This window comes from Oryx dammah, unplaced genomic scaffold, assembly GCF_014754425.2.
Source record: "Oryx dammah isolate SB20612 unplaced genomic scaffold, SCBI_Odam_1.1 HiC_scaffold_20, whole genome shotgun sequence".
Classification (NCBI taxonomy): Eukaryota; Metazoa; Chordata; class Mammalia; order Artiodactyla; family Bovidae; genus Oryx; species Oryx dammah.
Window position 1 is genome coordinate 63,486,337 of NW_024070204.1, and position 27,451 is coordinate 63,513,787.

The following is a 27,451-nucleotide window of genomic DNA, read 5'->3' on the forward strand; positions in this document are numbered from 1 at the left end:
CAGAGAAAATCATGTGACTTAATTTTTCACTTTTAACCAACATGGTTAGAATGTCATACTTGTAACCTAAGTATATCCTATATACTTGTATAAAGTGTATAGGAACTATTCCCAGAGCTCAAGTTTACTAAAGCATTCAAAAAACAATAGCATGTTTTAGAGTTGTGAGTGAGAGACAAACAGAAACAAATCATTAATAAGATTATATCAGAAATATTCAAGTTGAATCATTTTTGTAAAGGTCCTAATTTAGTAACGTTGATAATGAGTGCATACTTTAAAATCTTCTATAGTATTTTTTAAAAAGCTTTGTTATGATTTCTTTTAGGAATCATTGTTTTCTGGAATCCGTTCACGTTCGTATTCCTGCTCATCACCCAAAATTTCTTTAGGAAAAACTCGATTGATCCGTGATTTTACAGTGTGTAATTCAGTTGAAGGTAAGCATTATTTACCATTTGGCTGTGAAAGCATTCTTTTCCAGAGTGGATTTTCAGTTAGTAAAAGTACATAAAACATATAAGAGGAGCAGGCAAGTATTCTAAATTTCATTTTCAATATTGAGTTTTCTAAGCTTAGCAAAACCCTCAGCTCACTGGATATCACATAAAGCATAAATTTTATTTTGATGAAATCACAAATATGTACACACCTCTCTGCTGCCTTATTTTTTTAATAAAATGTTTTCCTCAAAGGCAGTGTAAACTAGAATTTATTCTAGGTTCCTTATTGTGAGGACTTTAGAGAATTTTATTTAAGTAAATTAGTGCTGAAATAACCCAACTCCCCAGAGGCAAAGCATTGCAAAATGGATTATCTTCATTTCTTTATTTAATAAGGAACTTTAGCAAGTAAAAATAACAGAACATACTTGAAACACAAATAGGTATATCTCAAACAGTAATTTTTGTGGCCCATGTAAACAATTATAAACTTTTATACAATCAAATTTTAATTAAAATACAGTATACCTACAGAGAATTGATGCTTTTGAACTGTGGTGTTGGAGAAGACTCTTGAGAGTCCCTTGGACTGCAAGGAGATCAAACCAGTCCATCCTAAAGGAAATCAGTCCTTAATATTCATTGGAAGGACTGATCCTGAAGCTGAAACTCCAATACTTTGGCCACCTGATGCGAAGAACTGAGTCATTGGAAAAGACCCTGATGCTGGGAAAGATTGAAGGTGGGAGGAGAAGGGGACGACAGAGGATGAGATGGTTGGATGGCATCACCGACTCGATGGACATGAGTTTGAGCAAGCTCCAGGAGTTGGTGATGGACAGGGAGGCCTGGCGTGCTGCAGTCCATGGGGTCGCAAAAAGTTGGCCATGACTAAGCAACTGAACTGAACTGAACTGATACCTACAGAAAGGAGTGCATATTATAAGCATGTAGCTTGGTGAATTTTCAAAAGTGAATTCTGATCAATAAGTAGAATAGTTGTGGGCAACTCAGAGCTGTCCTTGTAGTCCCTCTTAGCTACTACCCCAATTGTTAGCTTAATTCTGGATTGTGATTATTTAATACTTTCTGTTTATAGTGTATTATGTAATAACATTAAAAGGTGTTATTTGGAAGTATTAAGGTCAGTCTGTAGTTCAGTTCAGTTCAGTTGCTCAGTCGTGTCTGACTCTTTGTGACCGCATAAATCGCAGCACACCAGGCCTCCCTGTCCATCACCAACTCCCGGAGTTCACTCAGACTCACGTCCATCGAGTCAGTGATGCCATCCAGCCATCTCATCCTCTGTCGTCCCCTTTTCCTCCTGCCCCCAATCCCTCCCAGCATCAGAGTCTTTCCCAGTGAGTCAACTCTTCGCATGAGGTGACCAAAGTACTGGAGTTTCAGCTTTAGCATCATTCCTTCCAAAGAAATCCCAGGGTTGATCTCCTTCAGAATGGACTTGTTGGTAGTATATAGTATTATTACAAATTTTTTGTCAGTATATCAGATAATGCCTTTTTTTGGTTTATTATCCTTAAGAGTCTTAGAGGACTCAGAAAGCAAGAGATGTGCTTAAGTATTCTCAATATTTGGAATATTTAAAATAGAACTTATTTTACTCCTTTTTTCTTTCCTTTTTTCTTATTCTTGCTTTGTTACATTGCCATTATTTTGCATTTTTATGCTATGTGGAGCAATATTGAAAGCATAATCTTCGTGCTTGGACTTGCCATTCTAAAGCAATGACTCATGAATGGAGATGTTCAATCAATATTTGCTGAATGAATATACTAGACAAAATGCATAAAATACAAAACAAATGCTGCAAGGCATTTTTTTTTCCTTTTTTTTCCTGGGATGTCTTTTTGGAAGAAGAGAAAACAACACTGATACAAATGTCAGTTTTTATTTTTAGAATGAAAAGATGGAGAGAAAGGACTAAGAAAAAGCAAGGATACAACTACCTTGAGGGGACAGGAGTAGAAGACGGATTGAATTTGACCTGGATTTTTTTTTAATACCATAAGTCTTTCTAGGATCTCCAGGTCCCCCTGACCTTAGCTTAGGTTGGGATTCCTTTTAATGGCAGCTTTGATACCTTTTCACTGATAGTCTTAGAGATGGCGAATTAACTTTGTGCTGTAACTATTTGGAAAACACTTAAGTTTTCTGTGCAGTGTGCAAAATGGTACCTTTGGCTTTTTGTCTCTAGTATCTCTGATTGTTAAATTCTGACAGTTATGATGTTTGAAATCTCAGATGACTGAGAGAAAAATTGAAGTTTGTAAGGGAAAGAGCCCTGATTTATGAGTTCTTTAATGAATAAGGGTATTTTTGCTTGACATACATTCCTTAAATCTTTGCATTTGAATTAGAAAGAATAAGAAACTGAAATTAATTCCCTGTTTTTTTCTGTGAATAAATGCTTGTCTTTAGACAGTATATTTAAAAATAGGGCAGTTGAATGAAGTTTGATACTCTCCAGAGGTAAGAATTACAAACAGGCAATTTAGGGTGAGGTTACACACTAAATGTACAAAGATTCCAAAGGATATTCTTCTATGGTAGCAAACATTTGGGTTGATAACATTTAGGTCAGTCAAAATCATAGGACTGCAAAGAGTAAATTAACTCTTAAGGAAAAGGAAATAATTTTAACTGTGTGTGTGTGTGTGTGAAAGCTTGACTGATTCAAAGATGTGTTCTAATGTTTCATTGTTCAGTCTGCTTAATCAGAGGTAAATTGACATTTGTGTTCTTATAAATCCTCGATCAATGAGCTTTGAGTAGCTCTAAATTTTTTTCTATTTGAGTAGAGTGCAAGTTTCCTTTTCCTCAGTAGAAAACTCCTGTACATGAGCTATAATATAGATATACAAAGATAGGATGGTCTTTCAGTCTTTTTTATACTTATTTGTAATGTTCTGTCTTCCTTATCATTTCCAAAGTGTTACTTATGATAATTTCTCATGCTTTTTTGGTTCTGTTTTTTTGAGTCCAGAGTACAATGGTGGCAACTGGCTTTATACATGAAACAAAATTCACTATAATTCCCTTTGGTAGTTCATGGGTTTAGATAAAAAGGAATATTCTCAATGTTGAAATGACAATTACAGCATCACTAAAACAGACAAAAGTGCTCTACATTTAAGAATTTGAGGAGTGAAGTGAGTGTAATTTTGAACATTATTATGCTCTGATGGATGGAATCCTATTAGACTTTGTCCAGTTGCCTGAGTCTGATTCTGTTACTTTATTAGCTTGATTATTTTGGCTATATGGCTTATTCTCCTGACATCTCAGTCTGTGTACAATAAGAATAATGCTTTCTGCCCAGGACTTAATTTGCAGAATATTTAATGGGAAGAAAATAAAAGTCTTCAGATTCTTCACAGTGGGTTTTCAACTACCTACAAGATAGTCTTGGGTTCAGCACTGAAATTCCCCATCTCAGAGGACATGTTTTTCTCAGTTTTCCTCCATGTCTATCTGGCCCATTTCCCTTTGCAACCTCGCTGTGCCTCTTCATTCTCCCAGCCTGTGACAGAAAAGGGCCTGTCCCTGGCGTGTGGATCGCGCTCCACAGCGGCCGCCCCTCCTTCAGTCTCTCTCACTGTGTGCGTCCGTGTCTCTGCTCCATCCCTGTAGTAGATACTCCAGCTGGGCAAACAAGCTGGTGCTAAGCTGCTTGCAGGAGTCTCCCCTTTCTACTCTCCCATCCCCAAACCCAGTCGGGGAGGGACTCTCCTCTTCCCATAAGCCGCAAAGCACATATCCAAACTGACTGCTCTCTGAAGGCATTACAGGTATATTAAAACAGACTCTCCCTTAGGCTGGCTTTCAAGACTTTTCTTTTAAGCTTTGTGAAAAAGCCACTAAGATATTTATTGATTCTGTATTATGTTGGGAAACGAGTGGTAAGAATAAGGAATGGATAGGAGGGAAATTTGGGGGAGAATGGATATGTATATGTATGGCTGAGTCCCTTTGCTGTCTGCCTGAACTATCACAACATTGTTAATTGATATGTTCCAATATAAAATAAAAAATTAAAAAAAAAAAAGAATAGGGGATGAAGCCCTAGTGAGAGATACTCAGAAAGATAGAACTGGTTTCCGACCCTTCTGAAAATGTTTGCTGCCCCATGCTGATGCTGACTTAGTTCATAAAATCATTAAATGTTGCCATGTTTTGGCCTCCTCTCCATTTTCTCCAAATTAGGGAAAGTGATAAAGATATCTGGAGCAGTGCCCCAGTTATACAGAATAACTTGTTTGCTTGTTATTTGTTAACTGGTGGTATGTATAATGATAACGTAGAGTTGAATGCATTGTGTGCACTTCAGACTAACACATGACTGCTCGTTCGTCTGCCTTCTTTTCATTTTATTGTTCTGTGTCTTGTAGAGCAAAGAGCTTACAGCTTGCCGGAGCCACCAAGAGAAAACAGGTATTTTAACTCTTTCCGATTTCCCGAGGCAGTGTTTGATCCATCTCTGGAAATGTTTAGCCATCGTTTTTGATACCTGTTCAGTAGTTTGTGAGAGGTTTTGCATAAAGAGCCTGCTTGAGGCTTTGCTCCCTTTGTGATCTGTGTGGGTGTACGCGTGCCAGCTGCTCCTTTCAGCCCCTGGATGAGCAGGGCTCAGGACTGCGGACAGAGTAGGCTGGGGTTATTTTCAAAGCCAGACACTTCCATGCACAGGACCGTGGGGAGCAGTGTGAGACCACCTGCTTTGGAAAGGCATCAGGTTCTCACGAGGTCTGTCCGCCACAACAGGAAGACTGCTGCGTGATAACAGGCCCCAGTGCCAGCTACAGAAAGTGCCCAACATCCCTGCTGTCTGTTATCATGGAGTCTTGTTTAGAAGTGTTAAGTTTGAAACAAAGAATAAATGATACAGAAAACGCTTTGAACATTATCAACTTTCTGATTAATATGCAGATTTGAAAGCTGTACGCCCTAAGCTGCTCTTTCCCCTAGAAGGTAAAACTGTCCTTGGAGTTAACCTTGGGCAGCCGATGAGCCAGCAGACTGGACCGCTGTGTTCTGTGGGTCTTGAGAAACTAACCATGAGTCACACTGTGAAATAGCCTTGGGGTTATGTCAGACATGGCACAAATGTTTGACTTTGAGAGACCATATGAGAAGGAAGAAAATAGTTTTAATTTGGGTGCTATTAATGCTCAAACTCTGAGATCTTTTACTATATAGATCAGAATGGACTATTTTGCTTTACATCTTGGACTGTAAGTATGAAGAAGAAAAAGAAATCTTTTGTTCCTTTCTTATTTTTTGGAAACCAGAATAGAAATTTTGAAACAGAGACAGACTTAGAATGCCATTTAAGCATAGGCCGATGAGGATGACATCAGGACAGTGACGATGATGACAGTAGAGAGCAATAACTATTGTTGGGCGTTTTCATGTGCCTGGCACCATTTTAGATGATTTGCGTTTATTACTTATTTAAATTATTTACTGACTACTTCTGGAATTTGTTCATCATCCTGGTCATCATTGTGATTAGCAGTCTTCTCCTTGCCATCTTTTTAACAATTGGTGAAGTAATGGACTGATTGTAAAGATTTTTTTTTTTAATCAAAAATATTTTCCATCAGGAGAGGAATTTAAGACTGAGAGAGCCAATGTCAGAGTCAGTTAAGTACTGACTTATAAAATGTGTTAGCTTGAATGGAGACACAGACAGAGAACAGACTCATGGACATGGGGCAGCAGGGAGGAAAGAGAAGGTGGGATGTATGGAGAGAGTAACATGGAAACTTACATAATCATATGTAAAATATGTATGACTCAGGAAACTCAAATCAGAGTTCTGTTAACAACCTAGAGGGGTGGGATGGGGAGGAAGGTGGGAGGGAGGTTCAACAGGGAGGGGACACATGTATACCTCTGGCTGATTCATGTTGATATTTGTCAGAGACCAACACAATTCTGTAAAGCAATTATCCTCCAATTAAAAAATAAATGAATTTAGAATTTAAAAATAAAAAGAAAGTAAAAGCTTGAACAACAACAACAAAAAGTGTTAGCTTGCATGGGATGTATAGGGATCATCTTTTTCTCTCATATTCCTCATTCCTGTTTTTTTTTTTTTTTTTCCCCATTCTTTGGTCTGTCTCTGGTCTACATCCTGAAAGCATCCAACTTTCTTAGCCCTATCCCCTGGTTTTTCCAGTAGAGTAGATCTTTCACCTCATCTACTGTATTCCTGATAGCTTGTTGGTTATGCCAGTATGATACCTGCCTAGACCCTAATGCTTTGCTTTGGTCATGTTATAGATATTTACTTGAGGGTTTGCCTTCTTTATTTGTCTTATTTATGTTGATCACTTAGTTTCTGGAAAAGAGTTCAGCCAGGTAAAAGCAGGGGGTGGGGCTCATTTTGGACCTTGCAGGCTCATTCCTGTAGGAGCAGACACTTCATCTGTCCCAAGTTTTTAGGATTATATGGTATGACTCAGTTATTTTGTTGCCACCATCCATCTTAAATCTGATGGATCTACTACCTTTTATTTCAAAAAAAAAAAAAAAAAACAAACTGATCTTCTGAGTGTTCAAAGTTGAAGTCTCAACTCTGTCAATTTTCAGTTTGGATAACTGGAGCTTTTTAAACACTTAGATGCCCAGTTCTGAAAAAAACAAATAGGTTAGGAATTAAGATTTTGAGGCTATATCCATATTATTAAGATACTTTAAATATCTGTTTATCTATTAAAAAGATAATGTCGAGATTCTCTGAAGAATGGGGCTTGTAAAACTGTATTGTGGGTAATCTTATTGGTCATCAAATCAATAATAGAGTTAGGCATTCTTGTTCTGGGATGTGGAAAGAGTTTAAATTTTTTACCGATTTCGATAAATTGAAGGCTGTTTACTTTCTGTTATAAAATCAGTTGAGGATTTTTTTCCTCTGAGTTCTTCTCTAAAGTACCTAATTGTTGTGTAAGTGAATACCACATAGCTAAATTAGATTTGAAACATGGAATCAACCAGCCTTCTACATCTGCCCAGAAGTTACATTGTGATTTCCATTCTTATAATCTGAAAGTGGGTCATGTCTGTGATACTCACTATCAGCTTAGATGATTCAGAGTTTCTAATATTTAGTGTTTCAGTATTTTCTGGTTTACTTTGTCACATCTTGGTTCTTCTCAGCCTTTGAATTTAAAGATTAAAGATATAATTTTATGTCATTTTTAGAAGAAGTATATGTTGTTGTTTTTCAGTCATTAAATCATGTCCGGCTCTTTGTGACCCCGTGGACTGTAGCACAGCAGGCTTCCCTGCCCATCACTATCTCCCATATAGGATATTTGGTAAATTAGGAGCACATATAGGCTTTGACTCACTGGAAAAGACTCTGATGCTGGGAGGGATTGGGGGCAGGAGGAGAAGGGGACGACCGAGGATGAGATGGCTGGATGGCATCACTGACTCGATGAACTTGAGTCTGAGTGAACTCCGGGAGATGGTGATGGACAGGGAGGCCTGGCGTGCTGCGATTCATGGGGTCGCAAAGGACTGAGCGACTGAGCTACTGAACTGAACTGATAGGTTTTGAAACAAAGCTGTAACATTGTTCTTGATACAGTTTTCTGTAGCATGGGAAGGAATTTGGAGTAGAGTCAGGTAAACAGGAATATGTTTTCTTTTATTTGAGAGAGTGTTGTGTTTCTGCTGTGAAGTAGGAGAGAGGACTTCTTAACTTCAGAATTCACATTGACCTTATCATTCTTTAGTTCCAAGAGTTAGATCTCCTCTCATATTGTTCTTCTCTTAGATACTGGATGGCTTTCGATGGGGTCCCAAAAGGTGTTCCAGAGAGGATTTTTTTTCAGCTTTCAATGTACTTTTTTCTCTATTCCATGTTATTCCAAAAGTTTTGCAAAGTAGAATGCTTAAAACACAAGAGGTATAGAAATTCATGGATATATTAACCAGTGAGTTATCTGAGAAGGTGGCTGTGAAAGGAGAAGGAAAATAAGAGGGCCTGGGTTCCTCGTGTTGTTCTGAGTAGTTGTAAGACACTTTCATTTCTGTTTACCTTTTAAACTATTTTCTGTAAGTAGCAAACCCAGTGTCACTAACTGCAGGGTTTCAGTGGCAGGACACGCACTGTCCTGCAGGGCCAAGAGGTAGCTCTGAAGTATTCCTTATTTATTTTAAATGCATTCATAGATATGAATTCTCAAGTCTAATAGAAAGGTCAAATAACTTAGTTTTGTTCAATGTGTACCAGGTAATTACATGTTACATTTAAGTATGAGAAAGAACCTTAGAAATAATTTAGTCTTTGATTAGATAGGAAAAATTGAAGTCCTAGAAAGTTGTCATTTTACATTTCATACATATCTATAGTATGCTTGCTTTTGAAAAGTATTTCCCAGAGATGAATGTATTAGTCACTAACACTGACAAATGAGAAGTCTGAGGGGGATAGAGAGACATTGGTTATGAAATGTTTATTATGGAAATAGTCTACAGAAATGTTATCTGCTTGATCTTTAATATATTCATGCTTTCTCTCTGTGTGATAAGATTAGAAATATCAGAAGATCAGAGACAGTTCTGGGAAAATAAGAAAGTTCCAGGGAAATTTTATTTTCATAGCTGGGACCATTTTTTTCCTCCTAAAGAGTGATTCTGTGGGCTAGTGGAAAATAAATGATATTTGGTGTGTTCAAAGACTGGGTACAGTTACCTCTAGCTTGCCTCTTACTTTGAGGAAGTTTCTGTAGTCTTCTCTCCTTTCCAACAGAGAGATTCTCAGGTTGCAGAAAACCTGACTGAGTGGGAGAGACAGAACCCTGAGGCAGATGGTCTGTTTCTCAGGCTGTACGGACAAAGAAATGTGTGTCTTCTGAGTATTATCTCTCTGTTCCAAAAATAAGTAAAATCCCAGTTTCATGTCATTAGTTATTTGGCTTCTGGGTACTAGAAAAATTCTATTAGCATGGTAAACAGGGAGATGAACGTTTTCAGAATAAAGCTGTGATTCTAAGATTTCCTTTATTTCTCCAATATTTTAATATAAAAAATTTTAAAGTATTCAGAAAAGCTGAAAGAATTATGTACTAGAATACCTATTTCCACCACCTAGATTCTGTAATTGTTAGCATTCATTGTGAGATAGTTGCTTTATCATATACCTGTTCAAATAAAAATAAGATGTATTTTTGATAGTTTCTATTCTTATCTTTAGAATAACCATTAAAGGCTGAAAAAATATATATGTTTAAATATATGTATAATATATATACACAAAACTATATGTGTAAAATACATCTGTGTATTTGTCTATACACACACACATGTATGTATGACTCTGGTTTTTTTGCTACCTCTGATACGTTTTATAAGCTGTGATAACAGGTTCTTTTTTGTAGAATTCAGGAAGAAGAATGGGATAAATACATCATACCTGCCAAATCAGAATCTGAAAAATACAAAGTGAGCCGAACTTTTAGCTTCCTCATGAATAGGATGACCAGCCCTCGGAATAAATCGAAGGTAATTAAGGTTTTATGCCTACTGTCTATAAAGTATGAATGGCTCAGCTTCTGAGCAATTTAGTATAGTTTGCACTTTCCCTTTAAATTCCCTTACCATAGATTTTACAAACACACGTTTAAACATCTCTATATTTCTTGTGGGGTATTTTTGAAGTCATTGGAAATACAGAGACCACTTCATCCTCGTAGATGTTACATTTTGGCATTATCTTATCCCTTGATGTACAGTCCTTCTATCCTGATAGAAAACATAAAGACTTTGTATGACTTCTGTATGTTGGCTGGCTCTGAGCATTTCTCTTTTTTTTTGTTTTTTCCCCACTTTGCTGCTGCTGCCATACCTGAAGACAAAAGGCAAAGATGCCAAAGACAAAGAGAAACTGACCCGACATCAGTTTGTCCCTGGAACTTTCTCTGGGGTTCTGCAGTGCTTGGTTTGCGATAAAACGCTCCTGGGGAAAGAGTCATTCCAGTGCTCCAGTAAGTTCTCGGGCCCCACGTGGGCTGTCTTCATGCTTCGCCTCCCGTGAGAATAAGCATCCTGAGACGTGGGCTGTCTTCACGCTTCACCTCCTGCGAGGATAAGCATCCTGAGAGTAGTGCCGTCGCTCAGTGTGCTCACACAGACGTCTGTTTCTGTGTCTCCGTGTGGTTTCGTTAGCAAGCAGTGACCTGTGATGGCTAACTCCATACTTTCTGTCCACATGTGATAGTCTGTCCCCAAACAGGCTTGCATACCTCACTGCCTACTGCTGTCTCCACCTGGAAGTCTAAACTGTGTCACAAATGTCACGTGCCCCTCTGGAGCTCCTCTCACTCCCCTCTGTGCCCACCTACAAGCTGACCCTCTCAGTTAATGGCAGTCCCATCCTTCCAGCTAAATGCTTGTGCCAAAATTATTCCCACATCCAAGCCTTCAACATTACTCTTGGCTCTAGCTTCAAAATATATTAATGTTTAGATCCAGCCACTTCTCACACCTGCCACTGTTAGCAGCTTGGTCTAAAGCTGCCATCTCAATGGCTTTGCAACTGATTGCCTTGTGCATTTACTGCAGAAAGTATAGTTCTCAAAACCTCAGTCTGAGAGCATTTGTCAAGGCATTGATCCCTGTGTTCCAGATTCTCTTGACGCTTCCTGTCATCCCCTGGGACAGCCAGAGCCCTGACAATGGCTCCGAGGCCCCCGTGGTCTCTCCCCCTGTCCCGTCCCCGACTCCTCCGGTTCAGTCCCTCTGGCGTCTTTGCTGTTCTTCCAGCGTGCCAGGCGCCAGGCGCACGCCTGCCTGTGGGTTCTCCTGCGTATCCCCCTGCCTGCAGCAGTCTTGCCACAAGCAGCCGAGTGGTCTGCCCCCTCACCTCCTTCAGGTCTGCTCAGATAGCACCCCTTAGTTAGGCCTTTCCCGACCACCCTTTTCTTGGCTTATTGCCTGTCCTCCTTTCCTCTTTCTCATCCCACTATAGCATTTCACATCATCTAACTTGCTCTCTGTTCTCTGTATCAATTTTATTATCTGTCTCCTTCACCAGATTATAAATTGCTATGAGAGGTGGGTTTTTGTCTGTTGATTTTGTCCTCTGCTATGTCTGTAGTGCCTGGAATATTGCTTGTGCATAGTAGGGGCTTAGTAAATATTTGTGGAATGAAAGAAGAACTCAGTGCAAGAGAATTCAGGCCCAGGCAGATGAAATACATTTTGTGGTACTTTGGTGACCAGAATTCAGGAAACATTTTGAAAGTGGCATGGGAGTACAAAGGGAGGTGAAGAGCAGGGGAAGATTATATGTAAAGTTCTTCATTAAATTGCCAGAAAATGATTAAAAATGTGAATGTATCCATTCACACATTGTCTATAAGATGCCAGTTTCATTGCATGTTTGAATGTTGCTTTCCTTGGGGTCTTGATTTCTTTCTTTTATGGGACCTGATGTAGCATCAAGCAAAAAGAATAAAACTACTCTAAAAAATAAAGTCTGTTCATTTAAAAAATAGCATCAAGCAGTCTAGCTGTGATTTACTTTGCTAAATTTTTAGAAGTTTGCGGAAAGGATTGTTTGCGGACTGGTAATGGCTTGCCTCCAGGACTTCCCTGGTGGCTTAGCTGGTAAAGCGTCTGTCTACAATGCAGGAGACCCAGGTTCGATCCCTGGGTTGGGAAGATCTTCTGGAGAAGGAAACGGCAACCCACTCCAGTATTCTTGCTTGGAAAATCCCATGGACGGAGGAGCCTGGTAGGCTGCAGTCCATGGGGTCGCACAGAGTCGGACACGACTGAGCGAGTTTGCGTCACTGCACTTCCATGTCAGCAGCCAGCTTACTGGCGTGACGGCACAGGCTTCATCAGTTGCGACTCCTTTCTTCTTCACAGGGTCAGATCCCTTCATCTGACCCCCAGCCACATCTCCGACCTTTTTGTCCTCTCATTTTTATTTTTATTTTTTTTTACTAATGAAGACAATTAAGATTGATTGATCTGTTTATATTTGGCTGCACTGGGTCTTCACTGCTGGGTGCGGGTTTTCTCCAGTTGCGATGTGTGGGAGCTGCGCTTCTCTGCGGTGCACAGGCTGCTTTTTGTGGTGGCTTCTCTTGTTGCTGAGCACGGGCTGTAGGGTGAGTAGGCTTCAGTAGCTGCGCCTTGCGGGCTCCAGAGCGCTGGTTCAGTAGCTGTGACTCACAGACTTAGTTGCTCCACAGCGTGTGGGATCTTCCCGAACCAGGAATTGAACCCATGTCCCTTGCTGTGAAGCTCACTCAGTCGTGTCTGACTCTTTGCGACCCCATGGATTGTAGCCTACCATACTCCTCCGTCCGTGGGATTCTCCGGGCAAGAACACTGGAGTGGGTTGCCATTTCCTTCTCCAGGAGATCTTCCCAACCCAGGGATCGAACCCGGGTCTCCCGCATTGTAGGCAGACGCTTTACCATCTGAGCCACCAGGGAAGCTCACTGGAGCACCAGGGAAGCCTTCCCCTCATTTTTAGATGAACTGCTCAAGTTGGGCGGCCTCCACCCACTGCTCTGGTGTCCACTCCTGCCACTTCTTCCTTGATGATCTGATTTTGACCTCTGTCCCTACTGCTTAACAGAAGTCCTCTCCTGGATGGGAGCACGGAGTCACTTTCTAGTCAGGTCTGAGCATCTTGCCTCACTACTGTTCTCAGACTCCCTGCCCCCTCTCCTGTTTCGTGTCTATTTTCCCTCTGTGCAGAAAGAGGTCCCCTTTTCCAGAGCACACTGCTCCTCTGTCCACCCCCTGGATGGTCTCCTTCACCCTAACTTTGAGTGTCCTCCAAACTTGGTTCTCAGGCACTTGTTCTTTTCTCTTTATTGTTTCTAAGTATAGGCACCCAGTCTTTTATTCTGAAATATGGTATTTAGACCTGTTCTTCCCAGATGAACATCTTTACACCTCACTTGCTACTTCCATATTTCCAGTTGCCTAGGGAGGCTGAGCCCCCATGTAACTTGTGGCCCTGCTTGAGAATTATGGCAGAGCTACCGTATAAAACAATACTGTCCCCATCACAGCCCGTCTGTGGGCATCATCGTCCAGAGATTTTCTTGTCCCCCCGACCACGGTGTCTGAAACCGACCTCAAGGTCCACCTGCAGAAGGCTGTCCTTCCTGCTGGGCCTGTGATGCCAGCTAGACACTTGGGCATGTCAGTCTCAGCTCCTCCTCTTTCTGTCACCCTTGTCTGTGCGGTCCCTCTTTCGTTTCCTTTCTCACGGTTTCTGCTCTGGTGGCTTCTCATCAGTGCTTCTGGGCTGTTGAGAGCAAACTGCACTCGCTTCCCCTCTCTCTGGTTACTTTCGCAGTTTATTGTGGGTATTCTCCCCACCTTCCTCTTAGTGAAGTACTGCTTCCACCTGTACATGTACCCTTGAGGACTTCTGGGTTTTTTTGGTTTACTGGACTAAGCCGAAATTCTTCAGATGTGTATTCCGTTTCTGCCTGTGAATATTACTATATCTAATCTTACAAACATGATATGATATAAAACGAATAATATAAATATTCAAAATCTTGTGGTGTCTTTATTCTTCTTTATTAAAGCCTGAGTTGCTAGTTTTCCACAAATATTTCTATAAAATTCTCCTTGTTTATAAATAGACTTCACTACTTACATTTTGATGTTACATTATTTGATGCACAGAAGTTTACTAATCACAGCTTCACTGCAAATTTAGCTTTTATAAACTTAAAATTATCCTAAGGCAGTTAAATGCCTTTTATAAGGCATTGTCTAAAGGCATTGTCTGTAAGGTATTGTCTAAAATTGATATTCTATTGATTTCCTTTTTGTTTGTATTCCTCTTAACTATTTCTGTGTTGTTAATTTGAGGTGTGTGTTTTTAATTTAGCTATAGGTAATTATAATATAACTGAGAGAACTTGTTTTATATTAAGCATTTTTTCCTTATTTACATTTAATTTTACAACTGTCCACTATCTTTCATAGTTCTTCACTGTTTTCCTTGATGTCTGGTTTAGACCATGTGTAGTTGGCTTTTATCTTCTCCAGGGATTTGGCAAGGTAGACTCTTTTAATATTTACTGATAATAAGTATGAATAAGGAGCTGTGGAAGGCTTATAATTTAATACTCTTATTTCCCTTATAGTTACTCTTCCCCCACCCCAGCTTCTATGAGTATACTGAATTAATTGTTATTATTTTTATAATGTATGTTTCATTTTTTAGGAATAATTTTATGTGTCAATGATAATTTGCTATTTGTATTCAGTTCTGTATCTCTACTTACAGGGACTTTGAAGCTGCGGTACTTTTGTTTGGTGTCAGTGCTCACTTTTCCTGTATTTTCCCTTCAGTAAAGCTGATCCATTCTTGACTCTTAATTGTGATTCTATTTTTAATAGGCAATAGGATTTCAGGTCCCCAAGAAATTTATTGGAATAACCTGTTTTCTGAAATCTTGTGTATCTAAGGTTATATCTTTGTTTCACACAGTAGCCAGTTTTATCTGGCTAAATAAATTCTTCAACCAAATCTTTTCCTCTGAAGATTCTACCAATACTGTTCCCTTGTATCTAGGCAGTTAGTATTATTCTCGGAGAAGGCAATGGCACCCCACTCCAGTACTCTTGCCTGGAAAATCCCATGGACGGAGGAGCCTGGTAGGCTGCAGTCCGTGGGGTCGCTAAGAGTCGGGCACAACTGAGCGACTTCACTTTTACTTTCATGCATTGGAGAAGGAAATGGCAACCCAATCCAGTATTCTGGCCTGGAGAATCCCAGGGACAGAAGAACCTAGTGGGTTGCTGTCTATGGGGTCGCACAGAGTCGGACATGACTGAAGCGACTTAGCAGCAGCAGCAGCAGCAGTATTATACTGAGAACTTTTAACTTTTTTAAGAGGGCTTTTAATTTTTTAATCATATAGATATTGTCAGAATGTGTCTATTAGAATAGGTGCCATTTAATGGTTTTTTCCTAGAAAACAGTAAGACTCTTTTATTTGCCTTTTTTGGGTTCTTTTTAAGCCGTATAAAAGGTTTTGTCAGTTGTAGCTGTCAGCTGCCACTTCTGGTCTCATCTTTTTGATTTCTTCCTTGGAGAAATGTGATCTGTTATCTGTCATCTTTGTATGATGTCTTTTGTTTGATAATTGTATGCTGCATTCTCTCCAGGTTCTGGAGAGAGTCTTTCAAGTTCATTTCCATAGTGCTGCTTTGATACTTTGTCACATCGATTCTTCTGAGTTCAGCTTAAGTTCCACTCTTGCTCTTTTTCTTCCTTGAAGTGCTTTCTTGTCCCACAAAGCCCGGTTTGCCTCTCATCCTGTTGGCGTGTGGTCAAATCCTGTATTCCCTACATGGCCTTTGGTCTGTTTTGTGTATCTTGGCAGGCGGGGGCAAAGGGGGGCACATCTCTACATTTTTCTTCCTTTTTTCTGGATTTTGGAATATTCAGTGGCTCCCTCTTGCTGTGAATTTTCAGTATAACTTGGTTTGGTGGTCTCCCCTGGCTTCTCCTTTTTCCTGTCTCATTCCCTTGTTCTGGGGTGAGGAGGAAGTATCCCATTTCAGTGTTTGCCTGCAGGGCCAGTACGGGGACAGCCTGGCTTCTGCTCATTGGCCACTGAGGTGTTGACTAGATGCCTCGGGAGACCTGCAGGAGGAGGAAGAGTGTGGGCTCAGTGTCCTGCTCAGTTCTCACGGGGCTGCAGCTGCTATCCAATGTGGCTTAGACGGAATTCAGTGAGAACGTCTCCCCTTCCAGAAGGATTTGTCTCATGGAGTTTCTGATAAACCACAGGCTCCTCCGTCTGTACACAGCGTGTAGGGGTGGGGGTGGATGGGATGAGGGCGTCTTGGTGGGCCAGGTGGAGTGGGATTGGGGAGAGGGCAGGAAGACATCAGTCTGACAGGAAGCTGTCCCCATGCAGGGAGGTCTCTGAGCCTAGCCTGTGGGCAGGAGAGGTGTTCCCTTCCGCCTGTCAGTGAGGTGAGGCCACATTGTTTCATGAAATAAAACGTGGGCAAGCTGCTAACTGTTCTCTTTTAATTTGGTTTCCTCTGATTAGTAGGAATTCTCTCAGAGCCTGACAGTACTTTTTTTTTTCTTGCATTGTTGTACGTTTTCCTTTCTTTCCATCCTCATAGGCATTTTCGCCAGTGTGTGAGCGGGCAGTTGCCAGATGTAAGACGTTCCTGATGAGTAAAGGGTGCGGAGCTCTACCTGAGTTCTCAGGCAGAAACAGAAGTGTGTGTCAGGCGTAGTTTCAGCTGTCGTAATCAGTAAGACCCTGTGCAGAAGGGGGAAATATCTCCAAGGAAATTAAAATATTAACAGTGTGTTCTGCTCCAGTGGTGGGACAAGAATGTGGTTTAAACATTTTTTCTTTCCTTTTTAAGTTCTCTAAATAGTTTTAATGTTTATGTGTTATTTTTATTGTTGTTGTTCAGTCACTAAGTCATGTCTGACTCTTTGTGATCTCATGGACTACAGCACACCAGGCTTCCCTGTCCTTTGCCATCTCCTGGAGCTTGCTCAAACTCATGTTCATTGAGTCAGTGATGCCATCCAACCATCTCATCCTCTGTCTCCCCCTTCTCCTCCTGCCCTCAGTCTTTCCCAGCATCAGGGTCTTTTCCAATGAGTTGGCTCTTTATATAAGGTGGCCAAAGTATTGGAGCTTCAGCTTCAGTATCAGTCCTTCCAGTGAATATTCAGGGTTGATTTTCTTTAGGATTGACTGGTTTGATCTCCTTGATGTCCAAGGATTGTTACTTTTATAATGATCCTTAAAGGCATGATGTAGTCTTATGCATTTCACTTTGCAGATTAAGTAAGATGGACACTTTTCTCTGTTTTCCTTTTGTTCCAGACTGTAATGGAAATGTACATAAAGTCTGTAAAGATGCTGCCCCTCCGTGTACCAAGGTAACGTCTCAGTCATGCTTGTATGTAGCTCGTTGCTTCAATGTTATCTGTTTGTGTTTTTAGATCTACTATTACTGTCTCTATTTTTAAAGTGGTCACTGTAGTGATAAAACAACATGTGCTCAAAGTGTATACTTTATTCACTTAACTATGCACTTGTAGAAATAGAGGGAACGTTCTGTTTTTATTACATGATATGGGTGGGTTAGACTTTCTGTCAGGACCTACTTGGCTTACCACTGCAAACCTCACAAGTGTGGAAATGCAGTTCAGAGCAGTAATTCTCAAATACTGGCCAACATCAGAGTCACCTGCAGGGCCTGTGAAAACACAGATTTCTGGGCCCCTCTCCCGGAATTCCTGATGCAGGAGGTCTGGGTGGTGGTTCTGAGAATTTGCATTTCTGATGTATTCGCAGGTGATGTTACTGGTCCCCAAACCACGCTGTGAGGTGTGCTGGACCAAACACTGAGGAACATTCTCAGTGTCTGGGGGTGGGCTTGAGCAGATAGAGGGGTTTATCGTCATGGTCCTTTGTCTCCCACTGGAAACCCAGGCCAGAAATGCACGTGAGTGAGCACGAGGATCCTTCAGGGGGAAACGTGCGGTCTCCAGCTCTGTGTTATTTGAAACACACATTTTGTCAGGTCACAAAGTTGAGGGTAACATTTCAGTGCTCAAGGTCATCGTGTCCTGTAGGTGGGAGGAACAGCCAGGAATAGAAAGAACAAGTAGGAAGGAGATAGCGCTGCCATGACTCCTCTCTGAGCCTGGGCTGGAACAGGAGCTGGAGATTTGCGGTCCCCTCAGGCTTTTTACTAAAGCTGGGCTCTTGCTGAGACCTGTTCTTGAGGCGCACCTCCCTTACAATGTGCACATCTCATTGTCATAACACTTTTCTCTTTGTTGCGTTTTATGTCTTTTGCTTTGAATTCCTCTTTGTTTGAAATAAAAGAACATGAAAATGGCAAAGATAAGAAGCCTGTTCTGTTTAACTGTGGATGTTCTTGTGGTCGAGTGATACTTTGATCTTTCTTTCTGTGTTTCTAATGTTCTTTACAGAAATTCCAAGAGAAATGTAATAAGAACAAACCACAGACCATCACTGGAAGTAAGTGATATGAAAAATGGCAAGAACTTGTTTCCATTTCATACATACCACACATTCCCCCCCTCTTTCAGTTCTCTCATTTGCCCAGTTATTCCTTCTTTCATAACATATGCTGGGCATGTTGTTGTTGTTTAGTCACTAAGTTGTGTCCGACTCTCTTGTGACCCCATGGACTATAGCCTGCTAGGATCCTCTGCTAGAAAATCCTCTGGGATTTTCCAGGTAAGAATATTGGAGTAGGTTGCTGTTTCCTTCTGCAGGGGATCTTAACAACCCAGGGGTTGAACTTGAGTCTCCTGCATGGGCTCTTTATTCTGAGCCACCAGGGAAGCCTCATGCTGGGCATAATTGGCATAATTTTTCTTGACAAAGAAGGCAAGAATGGCAGAAGCTCTGGCAACTTAGTAGCCTTTGTGCTGCATGTACTGTATGATCTTTTATATTAGGGAAGGCTGAATGGAGGTGGTATTATGATGTTGCCTCAATTTTAAGATGCAAATTAGTATAATAGGCACTATTGATAACAGCCTCTTGGGGGGGAAGATAAACACTATATGGAAGTGAAGTGAAGTGAAAGTTGCTCAGTTGCGTCTGACTCTTTGCAACCCCGTGTCCATGGAATTCTCCAAGCCAGAATATTGGAGTGGATACCCATTCCCTTCTCCAGGGGATCTTCCCAACCCAGGGATCGAACCCAGGTCGCCCACATTGCAGACAGATTCTCTATCAGCTGAGCCACCAGGGAAGCCCAAGAATACTGGACTAGGTAGCTTATCCCTTTTCCAGTGGATCTTCCTGACCCAGAAATTGAACCAGGGTCTTCTGCCTTGCAGGTGGATTCTTTACCAGCTGAGCTACCAGGGAAGCCTGAACACTACATTAAATGTACATAATTTTATGTTTTCCTAGTAGTGGCACATATTTATCTTGACCAGTACATAATACATGCTTCTTAAGAATCACAAGATTAGGATAAAGTCCTCAAGAATCTATAGATTCTTATCCATCTCTGTTATTCATTATCAGAGCAAGCTGGTACTTTTCCGTAGCCAACCTGAGGCTGTGATTGCATCAGCTCCATTAGAATGACAGTTGAAATTTCAGGGTATACCTGTGTTTTGTTTGCATGAGGTTAAACTCAGTGATTCTGTTTTTTCTTGAATTATACATGGTTGAAATTGAAGTAATTGTCAGCCTTTGACAGTCTTTACATTGCATGCAAGAACCAGACAGACCATTGTCCTAAGTTTGAAAATCCTTTGATTTGACGTGAGAGATCTCACAGTTTCTTCTGCTTCACATATTACATAGCTCACCCTGTGGCAAGCACTTTATGTTTGTGGTCACTTTTCACTTTAGTGCTGCAACAGTGTGATCGGTGTTTCAAAAGCCATTTGAATCAGGGTTGTTAGGGAAGTATGCAAATTGATGGCAACGTGTGATTGCATGTGATGTTACACAAGGGAAAGCTAGTGCAGGCAAGTGTGACATTGGTCACACCCCTGCTTCTTCACCAGAAGTCCCTTTGACCTCAGCTGGAAGACACTCCTCAAATTCATAAGGTGAAGCATCAAAATAATTAAAAAGCATTTTAGGCTTGATAGAATACCATCTGTTCCTTCTCTTGACTTAGGAGTCGTGAGAATGAAATTAAATCATACATGTGTAGAATCCTTTGTAATGTCTTAGGTTTCCATATAAGTCTTTCTCCCCCTTTACTTGAGAAAGGTGTGTGCTAAGCGATCATACAGGATTGAAATATTTTCGGAGAGTCACTTTTAATACACATCAAATGCAAATGTGTAGATGCCCATAACATTTTAAACTGACCAGAAAGGTACTGAAGCATCATTTCATTTTTTTGTATGTGAGAAAGAAGAGCCCTGCTTGGCTTGCAGGTTTCATCTGCCTGGCATTCTTACAGCATAAAGAACAGACTCCCCAGCGTCATTCCAAGCCATTGAGATGCTCTGTGTGTGTGTGGCTGCTTGTTTATATACACAGTGTGCGTTCTCCTAACAGTGCTAATAGCACCTTGTATCTATTTACAGCTGGCTCTGAGGAGTACAGCAGGATTTGACAGGCAAGCTGTCCCAGTGTTTCCCCATTCCATCTTCTGTTTGTTTGTATAATCCCAGCCGGCCCCAGTTTCTCCACGTGGATATGCTGAAGCAGGCCTGCAGCCTGGTTCCAGGAGGGTGTGAGCTGGAAGGGACATTTGAAGCAGGTGTTGGGATGTGGCCAGGAAACTGGTTTCAAGGCTGGGCTTGTAACACGTTAGAAGCCGCCATTGGAGTGTTCAGCTTTCTGGCTTTTAAGTGACGACCTTTATTCTTTGCCCTCTTTGGAAACATCATGAAGCATCCATTCTGATTTCCAGGTTCTTCGTTTCGAGACGTCCCACCACCTGGGCTCTCCTTGCACCCTTCCTCCTCCATGCCCATCGGGTTGCCAGCCGGGAGGAAGGAGATGGCAGGGCAAGTGCATCCCTTGTCCAGAAGCGTCCCCGGCACCACCATGGAAAGGTAAGGCTCGCTGTGGTGTGATGCCTTGTGGTCTCAGTGTGGCAGCCCGGGCTGACTGTCCTCCTTGCCCCTCCAGCTCCAGGAGGCCGGGGGCATCCCTGGAGTCTGAGAATGACGGCAGCACCTGGAGAAGCAGGTCTCACTCTGACGAGATGTTACAGCCCATGGGCTCGTCCCCCTCCACGGACTCCTTCTTAATGGAAGGTGAGGAGAAGACGCCCTTGCACTGACATGGGTTTCTGTGAGCATTTGCTGAAAGGGATGTTTTCCGAAGGATATAAGATGGAAGCATTTTTCTTTTATTCTGTTTAAGAGAACTCTGTTTCATGGTGTCTCTTTGGTGCAGGTTCTTCTGATAAAAACAATGAACAGTGAGCCCTAGAGGAGACTCCCAGATAGTGGCCAAGGGAACATGATGTATTTTTTAAAGGGACATACTCCCCAAAGAATGTGTCATAAACATCATGAAGAGAAAGAAATGTATTGTGTGCTTGCTGTTCTTTAAAATTTTTTTTTTACAGCTGTTGATGAATTGGAATAGGATCATACTTTTATATATATATATATATATATATATATGTACATAGATATATTTCAGTTACTTAAGACTGGACTTGTCTGGATCTCTAAGATATTTATCCCCTTGTGTTGCCTCCTACTTCTGGGGGAATAAAAGCATTTTTAAAAAGCATGTTTGTAGAGAGGACAATCTGGGGAATTGCTTGCTGTATCCAAGCTGTATTAATAGGCAGAGGAAAACCAAATGAAGGGAGAGGAGTGATGAGAGAAAGGGGTAGACTCTTCCCCATATATCTGCTTATTTTAAATCCGTTGTCCTCACATCTGTACTTCTCTGAGCTGGATTCTCTCTGAGGGGTGCTTTCGGGCAAATAGAATTTAGTTTTCCTGAAGGGAAAACTATGTGTGTGTTGTCAGATTCTCTCAGAAAAATCTGTACTCACATGTGACTCAAGGCCTCCTACCGTGCTTCGTGTTTATATCGAGAATAGCAAGGCAAGTAAAGAGCAAACCAAGTGGACACATACAAGATTCAGTGTTGAGCGAACAGTGCAGAGTAACGTGGGGTGAAGAAATCAGTGGGTTCAAGACTGTGTGAGCACGTGTGGACTCTGCACATTACCAAAAATAAAACTAAAATAGAACAAGCCAGATGAAAGAATCTTTTTTTTTTTTTTTTGTGTATACACATAGCAACTGTTAATACCTGATTCTGCTTTGCTTTTCATGAATAATCTGAACAATTGCACTGGTTTGGTTTCAGTTGTTTCAATTCTGTATCACAGTATTTCTATGTTCACAGGGAGTTTCTTTAGGGCGATGAATCCATAAACATAGGCACTTGTGAATGTCTGTTTGTGTTACACGTGTTCACCCACTTTAGCTTTTCTTTTCTTAACGGATGTTAGATGTCGTGGATTCATCTCTGTGGAGTGACCTGAGCGGTGATGCCCAGGAGTTTGAAGCGGAATCTTGGAGTCTGGTGGTGGACCCTTCATTTTGTAGTCGGCAGGAGAAGGATGTCATCCAAAGACAGGATGTCATTTTTGGTAAGCATTGCAAACATGCTCTCTGGGCTGCAGCAGTGTGGTGCAGAGGAAAGAGCATGGATTCAAGCTGGAGTTCAAATTCTGGTTCTACCATTTCCTAGTCACTTAGTCTCAGGTATAATATTAACTCACCTGAAATTCAGTTTTTCCTTTTGTAAAATGGGGATAATGAGGCTCAGGATCAAAATGTTGTGAGGCTTAAAGGAGGCATTGTACATGCTTGGTACAAAGCAGGTTTGATTTCTTCTACCCTTTTCAAGTTGAGTTAGGCCTGGTCTCTACTTGTTTGCCTCTTCTGTTTTAAGAATCACAGAGACTGTGCGCGTTTTTAAGGTGGGTAGTCAAGGCTGCTGCATTTACGGCCTCGTAGTTTGCCTGCACATGCCAGGGACGGTCACTCACAGAGATGCAGTGGGACTGATAGCACTGGGACTAGTATCACGTGTGATCGAGAGTGGCAGTGCTGAGTATGGGGTTCAACTGTGGGAGGTTTTATGATTTCATGCTGTTTGGGGTGAAGGCAGTCTGAATTAGGGAAGGTTAGATGATAGAGTAGTTAGGAAAAAATGAAGCTTTAACATTTTTCAAGTATAAAGTAGATGCTGAAAAGTGGTTCCAAGAAGGCACCTTAAGTTTAAATATGAGCCTAGCCCTTAGTTTTCACTAATCCTGTGTGTGCAAAGCACTACAAAGTCCGGTGGTGACTAGGGCCCCTTCTCCCCTGTGTGAGGTGGTTATGCAGGTGAGATGAGCCGATGTGCGTGCATGCTGTGGAATCAGCCTAGAGCTGTGTAGGAGGGAATTTCCTTGGAAAGGGTGGTGCTGTCCCCTTTAGTACTTCCCATGCAATTTGTTATATTGTAATTTTCTTCTTTTATTTCTTGATTTCCTATCTTATTAAAAATAGTCTAACCCATTTGGGGTGAATTATCACATAGTGTGGTTCAGAACATGGGCCTGTGGGCCAGAAAGTCTTATGTTCCAGGGAAGATCGTTTACCCTCTTTTATTCATTGGCTTTTAAAGATAAGAAAATCATTCTTATATTTGGGGTCATGATAGATTAATGGATTAAATGAAGTGACATGGTAGATGCTTAGTACAGAGTAGGTGTTAAAAATAGTAATAATTAGTGGGTAGAGAGTTTTGTTTATGATAAAATAATAAAGCCACATTTTGATTTGTTTTCCCTCCATGTCTGATATTTTGTATTCTTTTTTAAAACCTGTATGTGGGTTTGGAAGTACTCATTAGTCTAGAACCGATACTTCTGATGCTCTTAGTCATGGTGAATTTTTGTTTTCTTTCATGGTGTATTTTTAAAATTTATATATCACAAAAATTGAGATCTAAAGTTCACCCCTTTACAGTGTACAAATCTATATTATAGTATATTTGTAATGTTTTAGTATATTTATAAAGTTGTGCAACCATCCACCACTGTCTAATTCCAGAGCAGTTCCGTACTCCAGAAAGAAACCCTGCGCCCAGTAGCAGCCAGTCCCCTTGGCTCCCCTCCCACCAGCACCTGGAAACCACTCATCTATTTTCTGTCCCTATGAGTTTGTCTATTCTGGACATACGGTGTAAATCGTACAATATTTAGGTCTGGGGCCTGGCTGCCTTCACTTAGCATACTGTGTTCAAGGTTCGTCTGTGCTATAATGTAAGACAGCACTCTGCTCCTTTTTCTGGTTGAGTGGCAGTTCACTGTACAGATATACCACACTTTGTTCTTCTGATCATGACTTGATGGTCGTTTCGGGTTGTTTCCAATTTGAGGGTCATATGGTAACTTTATGTTGAGCCTTTTGAAGAACTGTTTTCCAAAGCAGCAATCACACTTTACATTCACAGCAGTGATGTATGAGGGTTTTGATTTCTCCATATCCTTACCAAGGCTTCTTTATTGTTCATCCTTTAAATCACAATTATTGTAGTATATGTAATGTGGTGTCTCATGGTAGTTTTGATTTATGTTTCCTTAATGGCTAATGATGTTGCTCGTCTTTTCATTTGCTCATTGGCTATTAATATATCTCTTTAGAGAAATATCTATTCAAATATTTTGCCTATTTTGAACTGTTGTGTTTTTTTATTGTTGAGTTATAAGAGTTCTTTATATATTCTGGACTCGGGTCCCTTATAAAATATTTTCTCCTGTTACGTGGATTGTTGTTTTCACTTTCTTGATGATGTCCCTTGATCATAACACATTGGTTTCTCTTGGAGAAAGTGGAACTTTGGAGACAGATCCAGTAATGGAAAGGACCTACTGTTTATGCATTGAGGAACTTTATTGTATTTCAGTTCAGTTCAGTCGCTCAGTCGTGTCCGACTGTTTGCAACCCCATGAATCGCAGCACGCCAGGCCTCCCTGGAGTTCACTCAGACTCACATCCATCAAGTCAGTGATGCCATCCAGTTATCTCATCCTCTGTCGTCCCCTTCTCCTCCTGCCCCTAATCCCTCCCAGCATCAGAGTCTTTTCCAATGAGTCAACTCTTCGCATGAGGTGGCCAAAGTACTGGAGCTTCAGCTTCAGCATCATTCCTTCCACAGAAATCCCAGGGCTGATCTCCTTCAGAATGGACTGGTTGGATCTCCTTGCAGTCCAAGGGACTCTCAAGAGTCTTCTCCAACACTACAGTTCAAAAGCATCAATTCTTCAGCACTCAGCCTTCTTCACAGTCCAACTCTCACATCCATACATGACCACTGGAAAAACCATAGTCTTTATTGTATTTAATTCAGTGTAATTCACCAAGCTAATTGTGCTCCTCAGTTCAGTTCAGTTTAGTCACTCAGTCGTGTCCAACTCTTTGCAACCCCATGGACTGCAGCACGCCAGGCCTCCCTGTCCATCACCAGCTCCTGGAGTTTACTCAAACTCATGTCCATTGTCAGTGATTCTGTCCAACCATCTCATCCTCTGTCATCCCCTTCTCCCGCCTTCAATCTTTCCCAGCATCAGGGTCTTTTCAAATTTTGCTCCTACTCAATGCAAAAAAAAAAAAAAAAAAGAAAAGAGGTAAACTAAGTTATATTTTATGGAGTATTCAGGACAAAATAAAACCTGGTTCCCAACTGAAGGTACCTAAAGATGTTAGCTGGTTATATTATGAAAGTTTGATACATTGGATTCTGTATGTATTGGACTTAACTTTTACATATCCTCTTGTAATATCTGGGAAGAAGAGAATAATTTTGCGCTTACATTAAAGATTTAGTCAATGCTGATTTAATAGTAGAAGAGTATTGTTATTCTTAAACCTTCCCTCTTTTATTTGTGTAACATACAGTGTTTAGCTATAAATTTAGGTCAATAGGGATACTTTTGAAAAAAATTGAGGTCTGACTGACATATGACATTATGTTAGTTTCATGACAACTTAATGGTATTTGTATATATATTGCAAAATGATCAGCACAGTAAATCTAGTTAACCTCCAGTGATACTTGTTTTAAAGCTTGTTTCTGCTCACCTGTTCCAGAGCTAATGCAGACAGAAATGCATCACATCCAGACCCTGTTCATCATGTCTGAGATCTTCAGGAAAGGGATGAAAGAGGAGCTGCAGCTGGACCACAGCACTGTGGACAAAATCTTCCCCTGTTTAGACGAGTTACTTGAAATCCACAAGCATTTCTTCTGTAGTATGAAGGAGCGAAGGCAGGAATCCTGTGTTGGCAATGACAGGAATTTCATCATCAACCGAATTGGAGATATTCTAGTACAACAGGTGAGAAAGGTTTGAAAGTCTTAAGATCTCAAAGCCTAAAGGTACAGGCTTTCTAGTGTTCAAAGCCTGCAGGGAACTGAAATTGATTTCATTATGATTATTGACAGTTGGTTTTCTTTTATTTGATGCTGGTGTGTGAGACTGATATCTGAGAGCTTTTAACAGCCGGTGGATGGCTCTTCTGTGTTGCAGAATGCCTGGCTTATCCATCTGTCTATCACTGTCCCAGCAGGAGGCGCAGCCACAAATGAATTCCTTATGAAAATTCTCTTCTTGATGTGATGGGCTGTCTAATAACATGCCTCTCCCATTGGCCCTTGATGATCTCATCAGTATTTGCAAAATAAGCACTGCCTAATTTTAGGAGTAAGGCAGATCTTATCGTGAGAGCCCTGGAGTTCATGCCTGAGAGATAAGCAAGTTTCACTAGAAGGAGGCACTTTTTAAGTGCTTGGGATGTTTGAGGCATCAATGAGAATAGGCTGTGTCACTCATCTTTAAAAAAAAAACAATGTATTGTTGGCAATTTGTATTGGCCCCCGATTTCTCTGAAAGAAGCTCTCCATTTAAAACATGCTAATTGTGTGCATGTATCTCAGTCGTATCTAACTCTTTGTGACCCTATGGACTGTAGCCCGCCAGGCTCCTCTCTCCGTGGAATTTTCCAGGCAAGAATACTGGAGTGGGTTGCCATTTCCTCCTCCAGGGAACCTTTTCCACCCAGGGATCAAACCCGCATCTCCTCTGCCTCCTGCATTGCAGGTAGATTCTTTACCGCTGAGCCACCAGGGAAGCCCCAGAACATGCTAATGCAGAAGTTAAATAACATGCATCCAGCAGCCTTAAAATGGCAGGGATTTTGAAGGTACTTCCATTATATTACCTCACCTAATCTTCACTATACAGTGAGGTAAATATTATTTTCCCTAAAACTCAAGTATGGAGAAGTAATGACTTTCCCAAGTTCACACATCTTGTTAAATGGCATAGCTAAGATTTAAGTTAAGAATATGTTATTTTGAGATACCATGGGAACATGCTGGGGAAGCTTGCTACCATCACTAGTCTTTAAGTCCCAGTAAGGTAGGGAGTCTCATCTGTTTGGTTACTACTCT

The 27,451-nt window shown here is 41.0% G+C and overlaps 1 protein-coding gene and 1 non-coding gene across 5 annotated transcripts in view; both read left to right on the top strand.

The window, feature by feature from the left end:
* Window positions 1-27,451, top strand: part of ARHGEF28 (Rho guanine nucleotide exchange factor 28) — a 340,651-nt gene that overhangs the window by 238,017 nt on the left and 75,183 nt on the right. For all 4 annotated transcript variants that reach the window (XM_040262701.1, XM_040262702.1, XM_040262704.1 and 1 more), the window contains 10 exons: window positions 329-440; window positions 4,853-4,895; window positions 9,857-9,980; window positions 10,330-10,462; window positions 17,336-17,391; window positions 18,454-18,502; window positions 20,883-21,027; window positions 21,104-21,231; window positions 22,455-22,595; window positions 26,089-26,336. In XM_040262701.1, the coding sequence (XP_040118635.1) occupies window positions 329-440; window positions 4,853-4,895; window positions 9,857-9,980; window positions 10,330-10,462; window positions 17,336-17,391; window positions 18,454-18,502; window positions 20,883-21,027; window positions 21,104-21,231; window positions 22,455-22,595; window positions 26,089-26,336 (1,179 nt within the window). The remainder of the gene's footprint in view (window positions 1-328; window positions 441-4,852; window positions 4,896-9,856; window positions 9,981-10,329; window positions 10,463-17,335; window positions 17,392-18,453; window positions 18,503-20,882; window positions 21,028-21,103; window positions 21,232-22,454; window positions 22,596-26,088; window positions 26,337-27,451) is intronic.
* TRNAC-ACA lies at window positions 12,069-12,140 on the top strand. Its single transcript has one exon. It is a non-coding gene; the product is annotated as a tRNA-Cys (tRNA).